The following is a 17,994-nucleotide window of genomic DNA, read 5'->3' on the forward strand; positions in this document are numbered from 1 at the left end:
ACTTCACTGTAATGCAGCCTTTAAAACAAGAAACAGACAACACTTCACGTTAACAATATGATAATGATATTGCCCAGCCCTAGGTGAAACCCAATTTTTGCACAGCATATGTCAGGCCTCTCTCAAAAAAATTAAGTTTAAAAAGTAATGTTCATAGACTGTATCAACTGCCACGTCCCTTCACAATTTGTTACTTATTTAAAATGTCTCCTTAGCATGAGTGAACTTTAGTTTCATTTTTCAGAAAGTTTGTAGTTAATGCACTGGCTTCAGTGAGTGAAGCACATTTCTTTAAGCGAATTCCTGGTCCTTTTGAAGACACTGTTATGTCTTTCTTTCCTGTCTGTCTCACTTGCAGGTCTGGTCCAGCGATGTGTAATCATCCAGAAAGATGAAAATGGCTTTGGGCTCACTGTCAGCGGTGACAACCCAGTGTTTGTGCAGCTTGTCAAAGAAGGTAAGGAGGCGCTTCAAACTTAAAAGGAAGAAGAAAAAGATGTTAGAACAATGACAACTTCTGGTCGAGGACTGTAATAGAGACGTGGGCTCCTTTTTCATGCTCTGACATCAAAGTGTCATGGTAGTTTGCTCTGAACTCGCAGATATGAAGGGTAATTGGGTCTCAGCACCCACCACTACCACCACCACTCAGGCACTTACTTAGAGAAGTGAAGCCACTGACTATATGTTTCCTCCTCACTAGTTTCACAGTAGCTTCTGCTTCTGCTTTATCTTGTTTTCTCTTAAAGAGGGGACTTTGACAGGATACTTATGTGGTATCCAGCAGTATTTTACTGTCTGTAGAGGATGATGTGAGCTGTTATCAGGTCACAGAGAACATTACACGGTCTGTATGATAGAAGAGGAAGGAACCGATCAAGGACTTTTGTTGCACTGTCATCAGTGCTTGGCAGCCTTCAACTATCCCTGTGTGGCTCCCCATTTGTGCTTTTGTTAATGACTCAACACGGAGAGCAATCTACTTAGTAGATCATTCATGTGAATAATTTATACAACTTATTTGATTTCATTGTGAACTGAGAAGCAATAAAATATCTTTCTAGTGTGTATCTGTAATATAGATTTTAAACCTAAAACAAGCTAAATGAAGTCTGACAAGGCTTTTGTTCGTCGTGGAACAGATCAAATCCAAATATCTATTTACATATTGACATATTACATATTGTTATATTATTTCGTCACAAGTTATCAGTAATGCCTGTCTCTCTACTTGTATGTCAACTGATCACACAAGATTATGTCCTTAAATACCCCATACTGATACAGAAATGAAGACCCAAAATGCACATCATAAGTAGTGTATTAGTAGAACTGTATTTGTTTTACAAAATACTTGAGCTGTGTGCTGCTGACTAAAGAGCCAGACGTGAATCTCATAATAACCTGTCTCATGCCTAAATCCCTTTGTTTGGGGTGGAGCTGTGAAACAGGTCCTTCTCGTAATATAACCACTGTTATGGTCTTTCAAAATAGCACTCAAATAGTCACTTCGCAACATCTGCTCTGTCAAGGCTATACAGTGTATTCATTGTGCTGAAATATCAACAACTGTGCCATGAAACAGACGTGTGTCTTTTGTGTTTTCCCGCCTGGTTCTTCTCCGTCCACACCTCTTCTGTTGCTCTAATGCTCTTTTTCCTCTCTGTTTGCCAGATGGGGCTGCTATGCGGGCAGGTGTTCAGACAGGAGACAGGATCATCAAGGTATTGTATTTATCTGCCTCTATGTCTTTAAACTGCTAACGTCACTGTTTTCCTGTCCAAGGCTGAAACAGAGGCTATATGCTGCCATCTGCTGGTCAGTCAGTGTACCTGCTCTTTTCTTGCTGGACCATACAAATGTGATGTCGAGTTGTGAAAGGATTGTATTTATTATCTGTTTATTCTCATCATAGTATCATTTCTGTTTTCCAGGTTAACGGGACCCTTGTTACACATTCTAATCACATAGAGGTGGTGAAGCTCATCAAATGTACGTTCCTCTGTCTCTGTTCCAGCAATTTTTCTCATTTTTAAAAACAAAACCTTAAAGTGAAACTGACACTTTGCTTTGGTTTGTCCACTTTAGCGGGCTCCTATGTGGCCCTCACAGTGTTGGGGCGGCCTCCAGGGCTCGCCCAGATCCCTTTGTCTGAAGCAGAGTCTGAAATGTTGGGTGTTAGCATTTCCTCTCCAAACTCCCCAGCAGCAGAGCGCCCCTACAGTCCTCAGGACCGCTTCTCCTCCACTCTCCCATCATGGGTACAATAGTTACTTGAATTGCCTTCTTTCAAAGTCTTGCCTTCACAAATTCCTTCTACATTATCTTTTCTCATCACCTGTGGGTTATCTTAAATGTGCTCTGCTCTCATTTTTGTGTTGGCTTCCCTATATCTTATCCTTTCTTACTAATTTTCTGTATGCTTAAATATTAAATGTAACGTATATCTAATGCTTGAATGCATCTCACCGGCAGTCTAATGCACACTTCCCCTATATGATTTTCAACTTCCTTTTTCATTTTTTCCCTACAGGATGAGAATAGCAGTGTCTACAACCAAAAGGTTGACATGTTGCAAAGGATGCTCTCCAGAGAGCAGCAGGAGCTGCAGGTTAGCATAACAATCACTGTCACTTCCTGTCTTCTTTCCACTGTAACATTGTTTTACTTGCCAGGTGTTGGCAGTATTTGGGTGATTTGCACCCTTTATTGCATAGTTGTATATATATAAACCCTGTTAAAGGAACATTCTGTTATCAACCTTGTTGAAAATAAAATAAACCGCTTTCATCAATCTTTAAATAGAACATCACTTAAGGTTGTAGACAGGTAGTGTGTAGGGGAGGAGGCAACAGCTGCCTTTCATTGTGCAATCTTGTAGTGTATAATGACTATACAGCCGAACTTTGAACCCTGATTCTACTGTACAGACAACACAATACAACTTGTACTGATTTTTTGTTTTGATTTTGCTGTACAGGCCATGAAGGAGGAATACAGCAGGAACCCCTCCCCCAAACTACTGAAAGACATCCAGGAAGCTAAGAAACACATTCCTCAGCTGCAGGGTCAGCTCTTCAGGGCCACTGGGGCAACACAGGTGAAGCAAATGACCCCCGCAACTGACAAACTGCCTCCATGTACTGACATACACAATAGGGTATCCAGGGACACTGATGCACCAGCGGCATCCAGGCTGTCTTTGCATTATTTTGTGTAGTGCGTTTAGGGATCGCTCCAGACGAACATTAATCCTAATCTTATCAGAGGATTAGGCTTTCTCTGTGGGAAGCCACTCTATTGTGTCTGTGTGACAGCTTATTTTACATACACCACTCACTGAATCAGTTGTTATGTATGTCAACATAACAGTCTGCTCTCTTAATTTTACAAGTTGTATTTTATGAGATTATGCTCTTAACACACAAATTTTCATGCGTTAATTATTTATCATCTATTTAGCCTGTTAGTTTGCTCTTCGCCTAAAACATGTTCAATTTTGAAGTTGTTGTTCATAATTAGTAACAAGTCTTGCGTTCACTTGAATCAATAGGAGGCTGTTCCAGGCGGTGATGCAGATGATGGTAGCATGTTTGAGACAGACCACACTCCTGCCTTGAAAGGAGACAACAGTACGGACCTGTCCTGGACCAGCCCTCCTGTAAGTTGTCGACTATCAGCACTACTAACCAAGATAATTAAAATGTCCCTCTGATCTTCATATTAACGATGGTTTCAGACCAAATTTAGTGGTGCGTTGAAAATGCAGGTTTTCCCAAGAGTGCAGTCCGTTTGGCTGCGGGCAAAAAGTTGAGACAAACTAAACTGTTGGAGATACGCAGCCCGACGTCAACATCGCAGTGGCCAATCACATACGCTGGTGATCAGAATGGCAGCATGAATGACTGAAACCACACTGGATTGTAATGTAATGTGTCATGCGTATTCACTCAATTTGGCATTGTGCACCAATTTAAAACAAATCTGTGGATGCCGACGATCCCTATAGCACTGGCATGCTTAACCTACCGTGGCAGAGGCTTGACCGGAGATCAGAGGCAGAGTAGAACGGGTCAGTAGCTGGGCTTGTTACATAGCATAGCTAAATGCTACAGAGGGAACACAATGGACATTTTTTTGTGTAGCGGTATGTTATACCTGTGATCACTCGGATTGGTCTTGTGCCTTCGTCTAAAGCACGTAGTGATGATCTGCCTCGCATCCTGGTTGTTTACCAATCATTTTAACCCGTTAATGTGGACAAACGCTAGTAAAGCCAGAATTCTAGTAGCATAACATGATAGCAGCCTCGCCTTTCAGCAAACTGATCAGTGGGTGTTCCCAACATGTCATACACATGGACCATGGTGTCACACTGCCGCAAAATCCTGCGGCATTTCGCCGCACAGATTTGATCTGAATGTACCCTCAGCCTTGATTCAAAGACTAGATAAGCTTTAGGGAAGAACATTCATGGCTAAATCATGCTAAATTAGATTAATCTGAATAAGACTTGCTTAGCTTTGACTAACTTCAGATCTAGACAACACCAGTGCAAGAACAATAAGTGTAGGTATCGATTCTGTATCCCATTTTCTGTTGGTCACGTATGAAAACTAATTGAATGAATTACTTGGCATCTCTAGTTTTGGGGAATTATTTTGTGAAATTGAGCGTGAAAATGTTCTGCTTCATGTCAGCTCCAGGTATCTCGTGGATTTGGGCCTGGATCACCAGAGAGTCTCTGCCAGAGAGAGTCATCCTGCCCCAGCCCAAAGAGCACACCCAGGAACAGCTTCAACTCCTGCCACTCTCCCGAGGCAGAGGACACCACTGACCTGGTAGTTATACCCTTTGGCCATGTGCAAATTTTTATCAAGACATGTACTGATTCGCTCCCTCTCCTGGAGTAAACTTTTGGATATAGAAGTGTGTTTTATAGATAAATATTGCGTGTTTTTAGATATTACATGAATAATCTCTGTCAATGCAAGTATACGTACAGTATGTATTAAAATGTCCAAATGGAGAATTTCTTTATGAGGCACATTTACCACCGTCTTTTCTCCAGGACTCTCTGTCCCCTACCACAATCAGCAGTCCCTCCTCCTCCCGCCTCGTCTCGCAAATCATCGGTGCTGAGGACGACTATTTTGATTCAGACCAGGAGCAGGTATTTAAACACAGGCAATCTTCTTGACCAAAATAATTTAAAAAGGTGTTATCATACTCATCTCACTGTAAGCATGGTCTAAATTTTGTCACATGTGAAGTCAGCAAACACGGCAGTAAAGTTGTTCTGATTTTGTTTCAGACTAACGGCCAGTGTAACAGCTTTAACAGCATCGAGCAGCTCAAGTCTCGCCCCGCCCACCTCGCAGCCTTCCTTCACCATGTCATCTCTCAGTTTGACCCTGCTCCTGTGGTAAGACCCTCATCCTTCGCACCTTGTTCAAATCTTTTGAGCTACAAGTTCCTATTTTCATGCAGCCTGCCAGACACTATCGCTAACTAGTTTTTCATTTTATGTCCCCAGCTGTGCTACCTCTATGCTGACTTCTACAAGCAGACCAACTCCAAAGAGACCAGACGGGTGTTCATGGACCTCCATACCTTTTTCATAGACCGGGGAGCAGTAAGTACAGTTTTTGTTCCCTACAGTGAAATATGGGCAACACTACAGGTCAGGCTGATCTAATGTTCTTCTGTCTTCTGTCACAGAATTCGTACAGCACATCACTAATTAGATTTTGACCAATAATCGGTAAACACTAATTAGACCAAGGAAAGCCCCAACATCTGTTGTTTGTTGTCTTTAAACGTCTATAAATCTGAAACATTTTTGACTTAACATGGAATGATCTACATGACCAAAACATTTTCTCAGTCAACACCAAATTGCCTAAGACAGCCACATTTACAGGTTATAATAAGGTGATGTATGTGTTCCAAGTTGGCTATTGCGTCATCTGGCATGTGATTATGGGTGCCTCGATTTTATAGAATCCAGTTATTCACTAATTATTTTATTTCTCCTCATTTGTTGTCAAAGTATGACACTCATTCTTTTATTTTTAGAATCTGAAAGTTCCTGTTCCTGAATCCATCTCTGCTGATCTCGGTAAGTATTTAATACTGTGCTGTCATTTTGGAAACGTAAACATTTTTTTTTTGTTAGTGTCAACTTTTGTGCTTCTGTTTGCTCCTATTGCCATCCTCATTAAACAGTCCATGTAACATTTACCCAGCCATTCATGCTACCAATTAAGGTATTAAGAAATCAAACGCTCTGGTGGTTTGGAAAGTATTGCTTAACCACAACAGTGCATATTTAGTGTTCACTTGCCATAACGCTTTAGAGTCGTGCCATACAGTATATGTGAGTATTTGCGTGTGTGTGCATGTGTTTGCAGACCGGCGGCGGACAGAACTGATCCCAGAGGAGATAAACAGACAGCATGTTCAAACACTGCAGGACTCTCTGCTCCCTGACATTCAGAAGAATCTCGAGGATTTCAGGTAAACTTGTCAATTCAGATTTTTTATTGGAGATTCTGATTTTTTGCAGATCTTATCATTTTGTATACCCAAAGTATCTCACTTAGTACACTGCCGGTATATGTTTGTACCTTTAGGCAGAAGCGCAGTATGGGCCTGACGGTGGCTGAAGTTGAGTTAGCCAGACTGGACCAAGAGAGAACCAGAGACCGTGTCACTCTGGAGCGAGAGCGCTCATATGCCGAAAACATCATTACCAAGATAGAGGATATCCTGTAAGTAGCACATCCCACACAGACATATGCTGCTTGGATGCACAGATACTCACAATCTTGCGTCTCTAATCATTATTAGCCACTCAGACGGTTTTTCTTCTTTTTATTGTTTATAGGTTAAGTACTCAGACCACAGAGGAAGAGAAATGGTGAGTGAACTAAAATTGTGGATCATTTGGTTAATTGATATGAGTATTTCTCAAATCACACAAGGGGAGATCATTTAGGGCTTCAAGGGCTCTCATGGCCTCTCAAACCATCTGCGTCTTCATAGCATTTACAGTCTGTAATGTGTCTCATAGTAATCTAAAACAATTACTGTGACACAGTGTATTTTATTAGACTTTAAAATAACTATTACAGATATCTTGTGCTAAATTAATAACATCTGCTCGTGGTAGTCATTTTTTAATCTTTAAAGGATAGTTTTTGACGTTTTGACTAAGAACAACATATTGGTGTCATCCAAACCCCATTCTACATCCTCCACAGTTAAGAAATGAAGCGCTCGGGCAGTCTCTTAAAGATAACATCTAATTTATGCAGTATGTTTATATTCAATAATTCAAACGTGTGACTGATTGAAACAGCCTTGTTTGAAATGCCATATGGTCGCAGCGCACTGCAGATGGTTTGTGGAGAAACTGTACGAGAAAGACTGGTGCGACATATGGTACAAGACACAATATGGACACTTGTTCTCTTTAGTTTTTTAGCGTTCTGTTTCTTTGTTGGTGACAAATCAGAAAGGAGCAACCAAAGTCTTACTGTTGTTTTCATTTAGCACTACAATGCAGTATGTCATATATACATACATGAAGCACCTTGGTGTGAGGGTCAAGGAACCTCGCAGTCTGGAGTCCAAACGGGTCAGGATCAACTTTCTCCCCAAGATCAAGGTACATAACGCTACTCTTTGAACCTTGACCCTTCTCTCTCCCTCTCTCTTTATCATAAGCCTCACACTTGTCTTGTTTTTTTTTTAAAAATCAGAAAAGCATCAAGACAGAAAAGGAAGGAGAAGAGAAGGTGAAGAAACCCAGATTTCCCAGCATCCTTGGACCTCAGCGTCGGCCCAGCCGCATCGAAGCAGCATCAGGTGAGACGGGACTTTAGAATAAACCATAATTATGACATTACTGCTAAGTAAGGCTTCAACTAACAATTATTTATATCGTCATCGTCATTGTAATTTTTCGATAAGTCTATTAGTTGTTTTGCCTCCAAAATGTCAGAAAATGGTGAAAAATGTCGATCAGTGTTACCCAAAGCTAATCCTAAAAAGTTGGAATCAAAAAATGTCTACTTTTTTTTTTACTTTCTGAAACCATTGAATTGAGCGACAAAAGTTAACAAGTAATAGTTTAATCATTGCAGCTCTACTGCTGAAGCTTTTTAAAATGTGTACTTTTCTCTCTGTGTATTCAGTGGGTAAAGCCTTGGATGGCCGCCCCCGGCCTCAAAAACAGTTGTCTCAGCCCACGCTGGGAGCAAGCGAGCACATGGAAGCTGGTCGTCTAAGAGGCAGCCAATCGAGCGAGGGCTCTGAACTTGTACACTCCACGTCTGTCAACACCTCGTCTCCAAACAGTGCCACCTTTGGCTCCGACACTAGCCGAGACACTGATATGGGTGAGTTACTGAACAACTGAATCAAACATATCGGTAGAAGAAGACGACGGCCGGCAAGTGTTGGTCTCTAACTTGTTACTTGTCTCTCAGGTGGGACTCCGACCTCAGGCCCCTCCAGGCTGAGCGACGGCCTTCAGTCCGACCCTCTGGATGGGTTGCCGTACCCTGCTACGCACTTTGACCTTTACAGCCTGGACCAACTGCAGGAGGATGACAGAGAAAGCGACAGGTGTGTCAACAGTCACATTTGCAGTTTTGCCTCTTTACACGGAGATGATTAATTTGTATTTAACGTGGCTCATTCTGTCAATACTTCATGTAGAGCCCATGAGGGAACACCAAAGGCCATAAGAAGGTGAGAATACCTGTTTATGTTGACTTCTCTAACATAAATGCACCTAAAAAATAGTAGTAGTTATAGTAGTGTTGATTATTTTATCAGCCAGATGAAAAGCTAACTTTCTGTCTCGCCCCAGGCTTGAGGGACTGTGTCCTGCTGATGTCCAGAGCGAGGACGACCAGGGAACAGACTCTGAGCATGACCCCCCGTACTGGCAGCAGCTGGTGGGGCGAGAGGTCCTAGCAGGTCTCAGGCCTCAGGAAATCAAGAGACAGGAAGTTATCAATGGTGAGGACATGGCTTCCCACTTTACATGATATGTTAAAGCCAGATCTATTTTCAAATAATTCCCTGTCAGCGTGCCTAAAAATATTGTTGTGTTAGATAATGATATGATATGCAGCAGCTGAGCATTTGCTGGGATCCAACCCAAGCTGCTGTCAAATGTAAATCACACTGAGCCGTGAGTTGTCTGCCATCTTGACTTAACATCTTGCGTTTGTGTCTGCAGAGCTGTTTTACACAGAGCGTGCACACGTCCGGATGCTTAGAGTTTTGGACCACGTTTTCTACCAGAAGCTCTCCAAAGAGTCCATCCTGCCTCCTGCTGACATCAAGAACATTTTCACCAATCTGGAGGAGATTCTTCAGCTGCATGGTACACACATACATCCATCAAAACTTGCATGTCTGCTCTTGATCCTTTAAGACGCAGTTAAAAAAACTCAAAAGTAAGGTAGTGAGAATTAAGTTTCAAGTAAAACTAAACTACAACACAATGATAAAACATAGAGAGCACCCTCAGTTTCATGTTGTGTTCTTTTTCTTTTTTATCTTTCACACACACACACACACACACACATGCTGACGGTCCATTGGTGCATCTCCTTTGAATTTCAGCTTCAATACTGGAGCAAATGGCAGCCGTTCGGAAGAGAAATGAGTCTTCAGTAATTGATCAGATAGGAGACGACTTGCTCTCCTGGGTGAGTACAATTCTCAGGCTGAAATTGTATTTCCTCTTTCAAACATTTTCTTATAGTGAATACATTTCAAGATGACTGATGGCAGGGAAAAAAAGCAAAGAAATTGAACTGTTGCCCAAAATTGCTTTAAAGCGGGGGGGGAGGGGAATGTTGCCGTTGGTGTGGGATTGTGTTTTCAGGCCCAATTCTGTTCATTTCGACTTTGCATTTGAATGCGATGATGGTTTTGTATGGAGAGAAGGGTTTCTTTCACACTTAACATTAAATCTTTACATCCGACACCAAAATCCCAAGGTCATAGAAAGTGTTAAAGGTTAGAAAAAAATGCTTAATTTTAACCATTTTTTTTCTTCTATTAGAAATAAGCTCAAATTTGACTAATCCTTGAAAATCATCTTTCATCTACACAATCACTCACGCAAACCAAAAATCTTTAATATTTGAAATTAAACAATCCTGTTGTCTCTTTGTCTTCTGGCGCATAAATTATGTAATAATGATTAAAACATAGAATCAAAGGTAACAAGAACAGCTAGTAAAATATACATTAACTGCTGTGGGTGCAAAGGAAGTCTGAACGTTATTTTTGCAATCACAACAATTTAGATGTGATGATAAATGTTTCAAGAGTTTGGAAATGTTTGGTGAAGTTCTTCAGAAGTGCTTGAATTCGTCTCTTACAAAGCTTAAACATGACAAAGGAACAACTCTGCCCTCCTCAGTAACAAGAATTGTAATCACAGTGGAAGCATGCGAGTGAAACGGAGCATGTTTCTGTAAACGGTAATGTCAGACAGTGCCCCAGATTTGGCTGACATCTCTGCATCTCGATATCATGTGTGATACATTAGATGTGAGGTCACCACATATCAGCTGGCAGCCTTGTCTAAGGGGGATAATTGGGGTAAACGGTCCCCTGAGGGTCGGATTGATCGATCTAGTCAACCAACTTAAGCTCTTTGCTGCTGCGAGGACTTAAGCCTGGCCCCCTTCTGGGAGTTGCTGCTCATTGTAGTGGTTAAATACTAGACATTTCCATGGCAACTACCCCCGACCCAGATCGACTGAGCGACTGATCACCGTCACTGTCCTGTCTTGGGTTGGGTGGTTACAGTTCAGCGGTGGAGAGGAGGAGAAGATCAAGCAGGCGGTGGGGACGTTCTGCAGTAACCAGCCATTTGCTCTGGAGATCATCAAGACCAAGCAGAAGAAAGACTCGCGGTTCACTTCGTTCATCCAGGTACTGACATCATGCTCACATATTGCAGGAAAATTGTTAAACAGAGATAACATTTGAGTGAAAATTATTGAATGAATGCATCAAAGAGAAGAGTTTAACCCAAGTTACATTTAGTCCTGCTTAGTCGACACATACTTCTTGAAATATGTACTTAAGCTGTTTGATGACCATCCAACCTGATCTTTTTATTGCTTTGCAGGAGGCCGAGAGTAACAGACTGTGTCGCCGACTACAGCTTAAAGACATCATTCCTGTAGAGATGCAGCGGCTCACCAAGTACCCCCTGCTACTAGAGAACATCTCCAAGTACACAGGTGCTGTAGTGTTTCCTTACCAATCAGAGTTCCTTCACAACAGTTTGCAGTGATTTGTTCTTGTTGTAATCAGCACAACATTGTTATAGTGCAAAAATTACTCCACACACTAACCATGTGCATGGCCTTATGATTCAAATCAAGATGTTTGAATAAACCAAAAATGTGGCTCGTAATTGATCCATTAATCCTTTGTCCTATTAAAGGTCAGAAAGTACAAACAATTTCCATTACGAGTTCCCAGAGTTTCAAAGCAGTGAATTATGGGGATTTTTGCTTTCAAAAATAACTTAATTTATGATCAATTTTGTTGAAGATACATTTTCTGCCAATGGACTAATTGCAGCCTTGTAAAAGAATATAATAGACACAAGCTCGGCGTCTGCAGGTCCCAAAATAGTCTTTAAATGTCTTAAATTCAGTTGTATAAATATTAGGCCTTAAAAGATATTAAATAGTCTTAGATGCCACAAACATTTTGTCTGATTTCATTTATCCATCACTTAATTTGTTGTGGTATAAATGAGTCGAGCTCAACTGCTTGATGATGTTACAAATCTTTAAACCTACCACTCAACATAATACTGTACTTTTGCTTTATACTTGCACTCACCTGACCTTAATCAATCTATAACCATGTTCTCATAGAAAACCCACCTCTCCATAGGACCACATACTATGTACTACATACCTTTATACTTACCTGTAGTGTTTGAATAATAACAAGATGATTTGTCCAAAAATCAGTCATTAGTCTTAAATTTGGTTAAAAATCATCTTGAAAAGATCTTTAAAAGCATTACATGTACATGTCTGGTACCTGTAGACACCCTGGGCATGACACTTGATGTGAACAAAGCATTAAATTAAGCACCAGCCTCTATGTTCTGGACTTGGAAGCGCACGATTCCCTAAGATTCATCTTTTAGTCCTATAGTCTTCAACTGTAGGACTTGTATGATCTTTTTGTTGTCACCACTCCATAACACAAAATACAAGCTTGTATTGCCCTGTTTACATGCAAAAATGTAAACAATATGGCTTTAAAGTTAATCTAAAACTCATGTTGGCTCCCGTCAACTGCTATTCCTTTTATCAAGAGCTCTTTCTGTTTATGGGCCTGTAAAAAAGTTACATAGTGCACCTTTTAATGCTGTCAACAGGCCTGCAGGAGCAGCCACCGAGCAGTTTTGTGCATTCATAAAAACCACTTCCAGTTAATGCAGGTACATAAACTGATTCCTCTGCGGAAGCCTTATAGAGACATCAAAGTCTGTTCCACTTCGTCACAAATATTAAGTCAATCACGGACTCCATCACAGAGAGCCATTGATCTGCTTTTAAAAATGACAGCTTCAAACGGCTATTATATTCATTCTCTTCACTGACAGTTTTAGACTCTCTTGACGAGTGCTACTTTTTTCTCTGTCTGCAGTCTAGTTTATCACACTGATTGGATAACTGTAGAGCTTTGCTGCACCAGTGAGAGTGTATATCTGGTCAGATGGTTGTCGCTGTCAACTAGAAAAGAAATTAATTCTTGTTCTAAGTTTGGCCCGCTCTGGCGCAACTCCTCCGCGTGCGACCTTCATTAGTAGAATTCAGTTATTGTATTCACTCTGTATTGCCTCTCACTCCTCAGATCCTCAAATCAATAGGATCCTATGAGGCAATTAATTCAGTATGGGCCTTAATTTACTGATGTCGCTGTTAACCATGGAAACACGCATTGCAGGAATAATACCTAGTTTGCATTTTATAATCTGCATGTAAAAAAAACACAATTGATAAAAATGCAAATCAACTGTTGAGGTAAAAGGGAGTGGATAAGAATGAAGCAAATGAAGTCTTTAGCAAGGATCTTCATGGCAACATGCCAACCATTAGTGAATTACAGAGACAAATGGAGAGATTATCATTTTAATGGTCCTCGAGCGGTCGTGCACATTTTGGGAAATGTCTCACCCATTATTTGGTCCATCATTTTAGTCTTGGCTGGGGTTTGGGCCTCACACAGAGACAACGCACTAACGATAAAGTATAACCAGCTATTATGGGCTCATAATGCTCCCCTGATTTATCATAATTTTTGAGAACGATGGTGTGTTAATGGACAGTGGAAATATCAATTTCCCAGACAGCCCCCCTCTGAAGAAATGAGGAGGCCTCACTTTTTATTTGATGTCATAATATCTTTCAGAGAACGCAGCGGAGAAGGACAAAGTGAAGCAGGCGGCTGACTGCTGTAGAAAGATCCTCAATCACGTCAACCAGGCTGTGAAGGAATCTGAGGACAAGCAGGTGCAATGTTTTTTAAAATCTTCTTTCCATTTCATGCCATCCCAGAGACTTTTCTCTCATTCTCATCCTAAGTCCTCCACAATTTATTTTTTCTCTACCTCCTTTGCTCCCCAGGCAGTAGCTTCTTTTAAAAGACCGCTTACTTATACCTTCTCCACTGTTTCTGCTTCTCTCCATCTTTCCTCTAGAGGTTGGAGGACTATCAGAGAAGATTGGACCTCTCCTCACTAAAGCAGACAGACAACCCCATGATCCTGGAGCTAAAGGTGAGATTTCTTCACAACCCTTTTAGCTTCAGTTAAAGCATGCGTACTTGTTGTACACCCACATACGCTGTTTGAAATAACTGCTCGGTAGACAGGTAGTGCTGTGTGGAAAGTACTTGAGAAATGTATTTCCTTGTTCTACCTCCAGAACTTGGATCTAACCAAAAGAACGATGGTGCACGAGGGACCACTGTCATGGAAAGTGAACAAGGACAAAACTATTGGTTTGTATTTAGCATATTATAAAAGAAAATATTGTTATCAAGCGTTGATATTGCTTCCAAAACAGTAGAAATAAATATCCTCCGTCTCCTTTCAGAGCTGTACACACTCCTCCTGGAGGACATCCTCGTTCTGCTACAGAAACAAGATGAGCGTCTGATACTCAAGTGTCACAGTAAAAACCTGGCAGGCACCGCAGATACCAAACATATCTTCAGCCCCATCATCAAACTCAACACTGTGCTGGTGCGCTCCGTGGCCACAGGTCAGTTAACACCTAATTGCCAAATCTGTTTTTCTGTTCTGCCTTTCACAAACAAGGCAGAACAATTAGTTGACAAAGCAGGGTCGGATAAAATCGCCCAAACAAAAGTGTCAGGCTACAGAATTGTCGTTAATCTCACCCTGAACTGTCTCTCCTGCCAGACAACAAGTCGTTCTTCGTCCTATCCATGTCAGACAACGGGGCCCAGATCTACGAGCTGATGGCACCCACAGTCTCAGATCAGAGAACGTGAGTTAACTTCTGATTGATGACTAACATTTTTATTGCTCCAGTTGCTAAATGTGTAAAGGTGATAACTCTTCCTTTTTTTTTCTCGCACAAGGTGGCAGCGTCTAATCACCCAGAGAGCCGATGCCATGAAAGTCAAACCTCACAGCGTCATACCATTACCTCAGACTGAGTATGTTACTCCATCGTCTTTGTAATATAATCAAATCAGTTGTTTCTTCGGGTTTATTAACATAACATGCTGCTTGTGTTTCAGTGGGGAGAGGGATGGTGTGGAGATCATTACCGCAGGTGTTTCAAGGCTGAGTAGAGACCCAGATCGCACATCCACTGGCAGTACCCAGTCCACAGGTACCTGGAGCCACTTATTTCTTCAGTTTTCCTCCTTATTAGTTCAGATATTCTCTTGTATTTAACTGTGTGGATAATCCTCCTCTGATTACACCTCCTTAGATAAAGAGAGCAGTCCAGCCACTAGAAGTGTGATGCAGAGCTCTCTACCAGGTAATAATCCGTTCGAGGGGGTAAAGGCAGAGGAAGAGGAGGAGGAGGAAGGTTTCGTGGACCCAGAGCTTGCTTACCAAGCGGCTGAAGACAGCAAAGAAGGAGACTCGTTTAACATGTTTCCCTCCAGAGCAGACGAAGCACTGAAAACATGTAAGCACACAGAGCTGATGAGTCAAAAATCAAGCGTGACACATGCAGCATATTAATCAGCTGTACACAGATGACTGTTAACCTCTCACCTGTCCCTCAGTGGCAGCATTAAAGCAGGTGTTGGTGACCCAGCTGATGTCCCAGGAGGCTGCAGAGCAAACCAAACGCTCCACAGGGGCCCGCCTCCTCAGGACCACCTCTCTGCGCACCCCCGTAGACAGCCGCGCACGGGTGATGGTCCACAATGGCTCAGAGAAGAACAGCTCCCAGACAGAGGACCCGACTCAGGACCTGGGCTCTGGGGACACGGGCTTCTTTGATTCTCCTGAAGATTATGGTGAGCCGGGTCGGATTTAAACAATTGATTTGTCATTATACATTACATTGTAGGTTTAAAGAGATTGTACTTTGTACTCAGTGATCCTTATCTCCTTCTCTGATCCCCATGTTATGAGAACTAAACGGCTCCTTTTGATTCTTTCAGCAGGATATTTAGTCCTGGAGGGTTACGGTGGCCCAGGGGAGAGCAGCACAGATGACGACATCTTGGCGTCGACCACGGGGAAGCAGCTGCGCGCCTCACAAGGCTGCGCCGCCGACTCTGGCATCAACTTGAGGTTTTCTTCAGCGTCACAGGCCGGCAGCCTCTCCTCTTTTAGCAGACAGGTCTTGTCCCACCTTCGGAACCTTCAGGCCAACCTCAACTATCTGAAGGTGATTAACAGTGAAGAGCTCACCAACACGTACCTATAAAAGTTCCATATTTATACACATTGTGTCATTTTTATTGCCCGATCTGACAGTGAGTCGTTTCTTTCTCTTGCAGGAGGTTGAGGCCAAGTACAATAATCTAATACGCCAAAGGCCAGAGAGGCCACCAGCGGCAGACGCGGATGGAAACAAAGGTATTTCAATTCATGCTCGGCGTCAACATATGAATCACTACATCTTAATATATGAATCACTTCCTGTGTCTGGCTTTTTCTGATCCTTCACCTCCAATTTTTCCCCACAGATAAGAGATAGTGGAAGTCCGTGCCTCAGCTTTTTGGCTCTGGTCCCAAAGAGGAAGTACCGACTTAGTAGTCTGTTCCTACTTCTTGTGTCCTGGACTTTCTGGACATCCTATAAGCTTGTCCTCTCACTGCTGAGCCCCCTCTTCTTATTTTCCATCGCCGTCGCCCGCGGTTGCCACAGAGAATAAAAGACTTGAGTGTGAGCGGAAGCGTTTGAAGGGTGGAGTCATCTTTGTTGATGCCGCGCCCCCCCTCTCCATCAGCACAAGGCAATCAGCGAGGTGGGATTGCCCCCGAAACCTCACCCCTCTACCATCTAACACCCATTCCCCCCGGAGCTCCCTGCAAGAAAGAGAACTTATACCAAAATGTACAAAGATGTGTGTTTAGAATATATATATATGAAACACAAAACAAGAAAAGGAAAATTTTAAGATAATGTATTAAGATTTTTTTTATCCCAAGATGTATTTATTTTCTTTCTTTTCATTTTTTTTTTTTTTTTTTTAAGTGTTTCCCACATTGCTTGCATGCTTAATGGCCATGGTGTTACCTTTTTGGCTGCTTCTCCTGCTTCAGTCACACAGGGTTAGTGTGAGTGTTGAGTGCACGCTAGCATACGAGCACGCTAGCCTAGCGTACCCTGATGAAATGGCAGGAATATATTCAGACTGATAGAGGCCAGAGTTGCACTGGTGATGGATAGATCCCATTGTGTTAAAAACTCATACATTGTGTTAAAGTCTAGAATTTCAGATAAATTCTAGGTGTGGTGTTAACTAGAATGAAGAGTCCGAAGGCTCTGATCTGGTCCTGTTGCATTTCTGTGATGCCGCCTTCCTCCTCCTTCTCCTCACTGTGAGGGGTTCTTTGCCCTTCGTCTGCTCCTCTTCTCCTTGGCGTATGACTCTCCCCCCTTCTTTTCCCTGTGAACACTTATGGGTGTCATCCTTCTCCTTTTCCTCACAGCCCAGTGGCTTTCATGCTTATTTATCCCCTCCCACACTCTATATGTCATGCTTCCTCATCTACCCTGTAGGGTATCTTGCCCCATTCTTCCCCCCTCCCCTACACGGAGCGGTCATGCTCTTTCTGTATCAGCTCCTGACAGAACTTGCTGCTTCTTCCTGCTACTGTTGGCGATGCTGATCTGACTGCCTGATATCCTAATAATGTCATGAAGTTCAACATACTGTACAATGATCAAGTTGGAAGGTTATGCATAACTTTAATAAATAAATGGTGCCATGCCACATTCAAAAAGGAAAAAAAAAAAACTCGCCTGTGTGTTTTCTTTTATGAACTGGTATTTTTATGTGACATTGACCGCATTGTCATGCTGCTACAGTGATGGTCAGTAAAACATTTCACTTGTACAGCACTTATTGAATGACAGTTTCAGTAATGGAGAAATGATGGAAGACCATTTTTTCACTTAAAGCTTGATGAGAAAAATCAAGGACGCCTGAGCATTAGTCATGATGGAGTGTCTTTATTAAAAAAAAAGTAGCTTATCCTTGAATTCTTGCACACCCCGTTGGTAGAAAGACTGACAAGTAAATGTTCAGTTATGCTATTAATCCATAAACTTCATAGAACCAAGACATCATGGTATAACTGTAGGTTACTCACCTCTTTTTTTCTCTTCGCTGAACTATAGTTCCTGCTGAAGGGAATCGATGATCTGTAGATTTAAAGCCATAGGTCCCATGATATATCTGTACCTTATAACC

At 42.0% G+C, this 17,994-nt stretch overlaps 1 protein-coding gene across 8 annotated transcripts in view; it reads left to right on the top strand.

The window, feature by feature from the left end:
• The window catches only part of arhgef12a (Rho guanine nucleotide exchange factor (GEF) 12a), a 39,795-nt gene extending 22,269 nt beyond the window's left edge, over window positions 1-17,526 (top strand). For 7 of the 8 annotated variants that reach the window (XM_084350171.1, XM_084350174.1, XM_084350167.1 and 4 more), the window contains 37 exons: window positions 359-457; window positions 1,675-1,724; window positions 1,935-1,992; window positions 2,089-2,261; window positions 2,534-2,611; window positions 2,981-3,100; window positions 3,554-3,661; window positions 4,701-4,841; window positions 5,072-5,173; window positions 5,315-5,425; window positions 5,537-5,635; window positions 6,079-6,121; window positions 6,414-6,519; window positions 6,636-6,773; window positions 6,890-6,922; window positions 7,558-7,672; window positions 7,767-7,872; window positions 8,202-8,405; window positions 8,496-8,634; window positions 8,728-8,760; window positions 8,882-9,033; window positions 9,257-9,403; window positions 9,646-9,731; window positions 10,846-10,971; window positions 11,171-11,285; window positions 13,486-13,586; window positions 13,775-13,852; window positions 14,001-14,076; window positions 14,172-14,339; window positions 14,501-14,588; window positions 14,683-14,760; window positions 14,845-14,939; window positions 15,042-15,245; window positions 15,346-15,582; window positions 15,730-15,959; window positions 16,072-16,150; window positions 16,261-17,526. In XM_084350171.1, coding sequence (XP_084206297.1) covers window positions 359-457; window positions 1,675-1,724; window positions 1,935-1,992; window positions 2,089-2,261; window positions 2,534-2,611; window positions 2,981-3,100; window positions 3,554-3,661; window positions 4,701-4,841; window positions 5,072-5,173; window positions 5,315-5,425; window positions 5,537-5,635; window positions 6,079-6,121; window positions 6,414-6,519; window positions 6,636-6,773; window positions 6,890-6,922; window positions 7,558-7,672; window positions 7,767-7,872; window positions 8,202-8,405; window positions 8,496-8,634; window positions 8,728-8,760; window positions 8,882-9,033; window positions 9,257-9,403; window positions 9,646-9,731; window positions 10,846-10,971; window positions 11,171-11,285; window positions 13,486-13,586; window positions 13,775-13,852; window positions 14,001-14,076; window positions 14,172-14,339; window positions 14,501-14,588; window positions 14,683-14,760; window positions 14,845-14,939; window positions 15,042-15,245; window positions 15,346-15,582; window positions 15,730-15,959; window positions 16,072-16,150; window positions 16,261-16,271 — 4,127 coding nt within the window. In that variant the 3' untranslated portion in view covers window positions 16,272-17,526. The remainder of the gene's footprint in view (window positions 1-358; window positions 458-1,674; window positions 1,725-1,934; window positions 1,993-2,088; window positions 2,262-2,533; window positions 2,612-2,980; window positions 3,101-3,553; window positions 3,662-4,700; window positions 4,842-5,071; window positions 5,174-5,314; window positions 5,426-5,536; window positions 5,636-6,078; window positions 6,122-6,413; window positions 6,520-6,635; window positions 6,774-6,889; window positions 6,923-7,557; window positions 7,673-7,766; window positions 7,873-8,201; window positions 8,406-8,495; window positions 8,635-8,727; window positions 8,761-8,881; window positions 9,034-9,256; window positions 9,404-9,645; window positions 9,732-10,845; window positions 10,972-11,170; window positions 11,286-13,485; window positions 13,587-13,774; window positions 13,853-14,000; window positions 14,077-14,171; window positions 14,340-14,500; window positions 14,589-14,682; window positions 14,761-14,844; window positions 14,940-15,041; window positions 15,246-15,345; window positions 15,583-15,729; window positions 15,960-16,071; window positions 16,151-16,260) is intronic. The other variant, XM_084350172.1, reaches the window with a different exon arrangement.
• The last annotated feature ends 468 nt before the right edge of the window (window positions 17,527-17,994 follow it).

The sequence above is a fragment of the Pagrus pagrus genome (genome assembly GCF_965226575.1).
Source record: "Pagrus pagrus genome assembly, chromosome: 4".
Taxonomy (NCBI): Eukaryota; Metazoa; Chordata; class Actinopteri; order Spariformes; family Sparidae; genus Pagrus; species Pagrus pagrus.